The sequence below is a fragment of the Haliaeetus albicilla genome, chromosome W, assembly GCF_947461875.1.
Source record: "Haliaeetus albicilla chromosome W, bHalAlb1.1, whole genome shotgun sequence".
Lineage (NCBI taxonomy): Eukaryota > Metazoa > Chordata > Aves > Accipitriformes > Accipitridae > Haliaeetus > Haliaeetus albicilla.
Window position 1 is genome coordinate 2472842 of NC_091515.1, and position 8186 is coordinate 2481027.

The window sequence follows — 8186 nt, forward strand, 5'->3', positions numbered from 1 at the left end:
GGGATTTGCAACAGCAAACCTGAGGTGAGAACCTACCTGTTGGCTCGTGTGTAGCCTTCGGGTCTGAGTGTCCCTACACCTGCACAGTGGCACAGCTAAGCCTTCTCTTAGGCTAGCATAGAAGGGAACCGGAGAGGCGAGCTTTAGTCTGGTAAGATGTTAAAATACCAGGAAAGGGCAAACTTCTTTCACAGCTTACTCACATTAGCACATTTGCTGAAGTCTCTGCAACAACCTTTTTGACCAAAAATGGAGGTGCAAACCCATTGCAGAGTTTTGTCCTTGCAGCTGGACATGCCATGCAAGCAGGCGGGTTGGAAACACTCAACTCTGTAGCATTATTTTATCTCATAAAAATAACACTTTAAAAATCAGTACTGGCCCTCTAAAGGACATCTGGTGGAAAATCCGTGCGCTGAGCATCTGATGAATGACTCTGAAAGAGTTATTTTAGCTGTCATGTCACCGGATTGACAGCAGTCTCCCATTAGAAGAGGCCAACCCAGGCATCACATGCAACACACGCTTCAGAGACCGAGCTCAGGCAGAATCCAGATTATTGCAGGATGGTGTTAAACAACAGCCTACTGGGAAATACCAGCCCACATACAGCACCAGTCTTTTGCCAGTCAAAACGTGAGACAGGACGGGGATGCAAAACAAGGCGCTCTGCTTCCCTGGCAGCAGCGTGAAAGCCTGGCTGGGCTGAGAGAAGGCAGCACTTGCTCCTCCATCTCCATCCAGGCTGCTCCAGGAAAACACAAACAGCCAGGTCAGTGCACTAGCTCTGAAATTAAGCTCGGTCAGATGACATGAAGAACTCACCTGGATTGCAAGTTGCGTCTGGAGCAAGCAGTCCCACAGGTTTTCTTCTCTAAGTTTGACAAGCGTAGATGTTTTTATGAATCATTTTGATCCTGGAAGCCCTCACTGCGGACTATGATCCTGCTGTGAAACTGCACAGCAAAGCCCTTACAGTCTGCCCCAAAGACCTTACTGTCACCCAGCGTAAAACAGGCAAAGATGGGTTCAGACAAACAAGAGAAACACAAGGAGAATATCCTGACGGCACTGTCATGTCTTGGGCCCTGGAATAGATCTTTCACACTAAGTTTTGTGTTAGGAAGGACAAGGGAGTAGCAGTCAAGGATAAATGAACCGAGTGTGAAATCTGGTCATCATTACACTTGGCATAATTTCACTGAAAACAAACATTCCGGACTGTGTATCCGAAGCCAGCACTAGTCCTGTATCCCTATGGACGTAGAGACGGGGGAAGTGAGGACAAAAAGACCTAAACCAGGAAGAGCTGAATACAAAAATATTCAACAAACTATAGAAAGAAGAAAACTACTCAAATGTAAATTGCTCATCCTCAACCAAGCTCATTTCCATTTTTAAAAATACTCTCGCGAACGCACGGTGGTTACCCCACTCCTATAATACACGTGGTGGCTCATAACACAGAGGGCAACTGCAGCACATGTGAAATGGATGCTGTGACAGGTCACTGGTGATTTATACTGCACCACTCACAGAAGTGATTGCCATAGTACCCAGACATCGCTGGGCTCTGACATGCTGCACTAACACTAAATTTCTCACCAAGATCTAGTGGGAGTCAAAGACACCAAACACAGAAGCCATTCACAAAAAACCTTTGAGATTGAGTTAAATTCCCACCTACAGATTAAAAAAAAAAAAAAAGGGAAGGTATTTTGTGATTACTTTAATACATGCAAAGAACAAGCCATACAGCACCATAACGACCAAATGCTACGTAATTTACATCTGCCTTTATCAGGAACACGTTTTGCACGGTCTCTTTCCAAAATGGCAAACACTGCCCATCATCTGTTCTTCCGTCCACTTATGCACGTTTTTAACCAGAAAGAGTCTGATGTTGCGCTTTACTTTTTGTCTCATCCCCCAAAACATTTTGGCCCTCACGCACAATGGCAACCGACAGGCGCGGGACTTGACTCCGGCGCGGAAGCAGCATGTCCCTGCCCACACATGGACGCGCCGCTGCCCTTTAGTACCAAAGTTTTGAACGCACCCCTGCACGCCCACGGCAGCTCTGGGTTTTGGGCAGGGAGCAAGAGAGGAGCCGGCCCCATTGTGCAGCATCTCCAGGAGCCCTTTGTTAGCAGTGCTCGCCGCCCGCCCGTGCCGTGCCAGGCACAGCGTGCTGCCCGTACCTCCTGCCTGCACCTCCTGCCCACAGCGCGCCAGCTCGCGGGTGGAGTGGAAAAGCCATGAGCAGAGGCTGCAGCCTTACCCGAAAGGGGCAAGACCCGCTTTATTCGGTTTTGTCGGCTGACTTGGGATGGCGACAGGGGCGCTCAGGAAAGCACAAACTCACGACTGCCCCCGGGGCTGCGACGCTGGGAAAACTTTGCCCATTTGCAGCTTGTGAAGCGCAGTGCGAGGAATTGGGTGCAACGCAAAGATGCCACCTTCAAAATCAGTGCACTAAACACCTGTGTATCGTAGATGGGGCGTGAAACGCACAGCCAACATGGGCTGCTGGAAAACACCCTGTTTCTTCCGTGTACCACAAAACAATACCGATGCTGTGGGAGCAGTGGGTTTGCAGCACGTTTGGCCCCTGACACAGCACACGGTTTCCTTCACTCCTCAGGCGCTCACGCACAGAGGCTCTCGCTCCATCCCCTCCTTCGGCAGCAAAGCAGCCTGCGAGTCAATCATCTTTCACGAAGGAGGATCACTGCCATGTCTCCCAGCCTTTAAGATGGAAAGGCAAGAGAGACACCTATTCGTTATCCGGCTCCCACTGCCCGGGTCCCACCTTCCACGCAAGTAATTGCAGAGGACAATGCTGGAGACACGCATGCACAAACGTGCGTACACGCGCATGCAAAATAAACCTCCTGGTTTGGCAGAGAAGCATCTTCCAGTTTACTTGCTAACTCCCCAAAATCAGGACAATCAAAAGATACCCCCGTTTGTCTAAAGGAAGCACCACCTCCGTGGGCGATTACCATTTGCATACAGCTGATATAACCTGAGCTTTTCCAGAAGACACTGAGGATCTTTCGCAAAACGCTTCATATGCAGCACTTTCCCCATCACAAAAACCTGCTTTAGTGCTGGTGTGCGTGGTGTGGGGAGTTGGTTCCCATTGTTCCTGCGTTGGTGCTGAGAAAGCAGTGTGCACAGACGTGTGCTCAGATCCCTTTTTGTATTTTCCAGACTCCCCCTTCCCAAGGTTTCTGCTACTGAAGTGTTCCTCCTTTCCTTTTGGAGAAAATTAAATGAGCACTAGAGAATACTATTTCCTTGCACGCATCTCCCTCCACCATGCACTCACACCCCGAGCCTGCTGCAAATCAAAGCTGCACTTTCTTAGTTCCTAACACTTCTTGGCTCACGCTCCCATTTCTCTTTTCTTTTTGAATAAGAGATCTGTGTACCGCCGAGCCCTTCTCTACCTCCCGCACAAGTAGCCCCGGAGCATCACTGTGTCAGTCCCCTCCGTTCCTCCCCTACCCCGGTTCCACACACAACTGGCTTTGCCATTTTTAATTAGAAAACGTGCCTGCCAAGAGCGGTGAGAGAGGTGCAGCCCCAAAGAATCGCAGCCGAATAGAGTTGGAAGAGGCTTTGCGGATAACCGCGTTTTCTGCCTTGCTAACTCATCTGCTGCTTTTATTCCTTTACCCAGTGAAGGCAACCCCTTCCCTCGGCTTCAGCACACAGACCCCAAAAGCTATAGGCGAATATATCCAATCGCAAGCGGGATCAGGTGCAAAAGAGAAGGGGAACTAACCCTACCGCCACCACGGCACACACGCTTACACACCTATTATGCCACCTCCTGCCACATTTCTCCTTTATTTTCCACGGATTTCCTTCTTTCCAGTGCTGCCCTTTCTCTCCAGGGCTGCGCAAGGCGCTTCTAACCCCGCTTCCCCCTTCCCATCTGTGGGAAGTGATGCAAAAGCTCACGCTGGCGAGCACCACCGACAACAAAACCCCCCGAAAAACCAAAATCGTGGTTGCAGAGGGTGAGAAAAGTCCATTAGCACCAGAGAAAGGGGCACGTTGCTTCGGGATGCGGAGAAAAATCCCCCTCGCCCCGGAGCGCAAAGGGAAATAAGGCAGAGCTGACTTACCGGAGACTCGAGGATGCAGGCTCGCCAGCGTAAACCCGAAGAGGAGAAAAGCCAGCTTTGGTACCCAAACACATCCAAGACTATTCTCCATATTTCAACACACACCTACGGATTCGGGTGCCGGGCACCAGCAGCAACCACACATGCACGCACAAGCCCCTTCTGCCTCCTCCTCGCCGGGGCTTTTCTTTTTCGGTCCCTGCTGACAGGGATCAGCCAAGGGGGAAGGGGTGCGGAGGGAGGAAAAAAAGTTGCATTCAGTCCAGGAGGCTCCGAGGCTCCCGAGCGCGCAGGGAACTAACTCAAGGAGACGGGGAAGGATGGGGAAGGGTCCTCCCACCGCTGGAAAAGCATACAGAGGAAAATCCTGCCCCAAAAAAAAAAAAAAAAAAAAAAAGAAGCAAGCCGTCCGGCGTGCATCAAAAGAGTCGCGGCGGCTCCATGTCCAACGCAAAAAAAAAAAAAAAAAGAAAGAAAGAAAGGATAAAAATTGGTGGGGTGAGGGGGGGAAGCCCCGGTGCACGCGTAGGGGAAAAAAAAAAAAAAACAACGAAAACCGGGAGCGGTGCAACCCGGGGAGCGTGCGGCTCTGCCTCCTTTGCCGGCAGGCGCGGGGCAACGCCGCAAGCAGCCGGCGGCGGAACGGGGGTCTGCGGCGGCGTCTCACTTGTTACGGCCGCTGCCGCCCGCAGCCTTGCGAGCCCGGACGTGCAGCCGCGGCGGCCATAGGGGCGGGGGGGGGAGGCGGGAGGCGGCGGCGGGCGGGAGCGGCGGCGGGAGGACGGGCCGGGCCGCGCTGAGGCAGCGGCGGCCGCGGCGGCAGCGCCCCCGCCGGGGAGCGGCGGCGCCCTCTAGGGGCCGCTCGGGGAACGGCCCGCCGGGATCGGTCCGGCTTCTGCCTCGGTTACGGCTGTACCGGTAAGGTGGGAATCGTGCTTCTCGCCTTGCTTTTGGTTTTTTTTTTTTTCTCGGTTTCCCCACACAGCAGCAGCGTTTTCTGCTTCTCCCCCGTGGGGTGTCCCCGGTGTTCCTCCGAACAGCTCCAGCCACCGCAGGTGGGTTCTCAGAGTTCTTCCGCGGGAGAGAAACCCGCACGGTTCGCCTGGCACAGAGAACTGTTCCGAGCGAGGAAGACGGGACTCTCCCAGGTATCTCATTTTGCGCTTGAGGAAAAAACAAATTATGTAAAGAGGAGAGAGTCAGAAAGCAAAAACCAAGAGGCCGTAGGCTCAGACCACACAAGTCAGCCCTGAGAAGATCCCGCGGCTCAGCATCGGCACCAACACTTCCAAAGCAACAAATACCAGGGCTCAGGGCGTGGGGTCCAGAGCACCTGAAAGCCCTGTTTTAAACCTTAGGGGGTGGCTGAATAGCAGCCAAAATACAGCACTGGATATACATGATGTAACCCAGAAAATCCATAATTTGGGGTGAAACGCTAAGAAAAAGGGACTGAGCACTTCCAATTGCAATCCAAGCAGCAAGTGAGCCGGATCTAAGAGGGTAAATTGCTGTTTAGGAGCTCTCGGGCTGTTTCAGGATAACCTGACGCAGCTCACAAGTGCTGAACGCTCGGGAGCCGGGTGCTGAGACCCCGTGCAGCCCCGCAGCAGCCCCAGTCGCCGGCTGTCAGGGTTGAGAGCGTGCTGCGGCATCGCTGGACGTGCTCGCGCATGAAGGCGGGATGGAGGGCATTTCATCATCCCGGGCCACGGCCAGGCTGCCTTCTCCTGCCAGAGAAAGAGTGCGTAGCCATGGTGGTGGCGCTGGCTGCGTCTTCTCTTGAGCGTGAATCGTGGATGAGTGAGAATCAACAGCTCCAACATTTGCATAAAGTGCACCTCAGGGGAAACGGGATTCAAATCCCAGGAAGAAGTCTGCAGCTCGGATGTTGTTCTTCTGGGATTCTGACTTTCAGCATGACTTTATGCAAGAATAACTTAAAATAATCAGCAAACCAATATGCTCTGCCTGCAATCGTTGCTTTGGCTTAATTAGAGCGTGTCATGCCTTAGGTCAAACTGTGGTCTCCACAGCAGCAAAAGCATTGCCAGCACCCGAGGAACCCCAACCTTGTACAGCTTACTTGGCCGCTCTCCACCCGCTCTTCCTGGAAGCGGAACATACCAAGCTGCCACACGCATTTCAGTAACTTTTTGGCTGCTGGAACAAGCACATGTTGGGTAGGAAATGAAAGCCGAGGAGCTCAGACAACTAATTGGCTGAGGTAATTTCCACCGGTCAGGCACAGGTCTTCTAGAAATGCCTTCACTACCTGACTATAGACTTCTGCACGTGGGGCGTTTCTCTCTAGAAATTACCCAGACTTCAAGGCAAGGGCCCTGGGGAAGGCACCCTGCCACCCTATTCCTCACAACGGACTGACTTTGCTCCACCACCTTCACCATCCCCTGCTCTCAAGGGCACTCCCGTTGCCGTCCCCAGGAGCTTTCACACACCAAATCCTCTGCTCTGGCTTTGCGAGACATCCCTTTCTGCAAAGACTATTTCCAGCGCTTGTTGCTGTTTGTCTGCAAGTTGCTTCTGCTCTTCTCTAGTTTTCCTCATATTTTTGTCTTCTCTTTTTTCCTCACTTCATCTGTGACCTGCCTTATCTCTGTTTTCAGTAGCACCATCGCTCCTTCTGCATGTGCACCAAAATTACAGCCCGAGTGTTCAACGCAGCTCTCGCAATGCTGACTTTCTTACTGGTGGTCGGACACCTCCATGCTCTGGATTCCCACAGATGCACAAAGGGATTCTCTCTGAACAGTCTTGCTCCATCTTCTATTCTCAATAAGTATTCTGCGATGTGAGATAACCGCACGAGAAGTTGCACCTGGTCCATTAGCATGAAGGCTAAAAGAGAGCAGCCCTTATTGAAAGGGAAAGGACTATGTGTAGCAGGCATTTGTAGTTGGGGATGGGTTTTCTCCCTTCTGCTTTCCCAGCACGTTCCAACACGCGAGCCCATAGTTCTGTGGTGCTACACAACACCATTGTTCTCAGCATGAGCAACAAGTGGCTCTTCACAACCTGTTTCTAAAAACTGCCCTTCCAAAGTCAGCCTTTCCTTGAGTGTGTGCTCACGTAGCAGAAACACTTTTCATCCTGCAAAGCCTATTTTTACAAATACAAAAAAGCCTTAACTCTAAATATGGATTTGGCTCCAAGGAAATAGCAAGCTGAGCAAATGCAGGTTTCTGTTTTAAATGCAACCAAGACTTCTGCCAGTATGTGGCCAAGACCCTTTCTATTTGAACACACAGAGCAACATATGGTGATAATCTTCCTTACAACTTGTAACTACATTGAGATGGGAGTTTCTCTCTGAGATTCTACCAGTCCCTTGGGGAGCAGACCTCTCCCTAAGAAACAGCACAATAACATCTGCAGGTGCAAGGCTATGTGACCAAGAATACCCCAAGCAGGACCAGAATCTATCACCCAGCACATGACTCTATGTGCTATGTGAAACCTGAAGAGCAAAATGTGGTTAGGGTGAAGCAAGCAAATGTTCTAATTTATAAAAAAGACATGTAAAACTTGGATTGGTCAGCCTAAGGCTACAGAGTGAACAGGACTGTTGGTACAACCATGCCATCGCAGCTCAGCTGTTTCAAGATGTCACTGGGAGTTTTTGCATTGCAATTTGCAAGTTCCGTATCTTGGTTTTCTATTTAACTTTTGCTTGTATTCTAGTAGTGAAAACATAGTAAGTCTTGCTGAATTGCATGTGAAAGTAAACAATGAGCAAAGACAGAATATTAGAAGCAGCTGTACTCTCCCAAGTTGTCCAGCAGAGTTATATGGCAATTATGTACTTTTTCCAACTTCTGAGCGAATGTTAGTGGAGGACAAACAGAGCTGATGTGAACCAAGCAGAAAATAGGCAAGCGCTGTGCTTTCTGACATGTGATCTCTCTTTTTTTTGCCTTGAGCTTCTTCAGGAACAGACTGCCAACTGTGCTGGGCTGTGCACTGGGGGTTTATGAGCTTCAGAAATGGGCGAGCAGGTTTTCACCACTGAACTCATTTTTTGCTTTC

General features: G+C 50.9%; 1 protein-coding gene across 2 annotated transcripts in view; it reads right to left on the bottom strand.

The window, feature by feature from the left end:
• DCC (DCC netrin 1 receptor) overlaps window positions 1-4852 on the bottom strand; it is a 571720-nt gene extending 566868 nt beyond the window's left edge. For both annotated transcript variants that reach the window (XM_069774824.1, XM_069774823.1), the window contains exon 1: window positions 4140-4852. In XM_069774824.1, the coding sequence (XP_069630925.1) occupies window positions 4140-4230 (91 nt within the window). In that variant the 5' untranslated portion in view covers window positions 4231-4852. The remainder of the gene's footprint in view (window positions 1-4139) is intronic.
• Between the last annotated feature and the right edge of the window lie 3334 nt (window positions 4853-8186).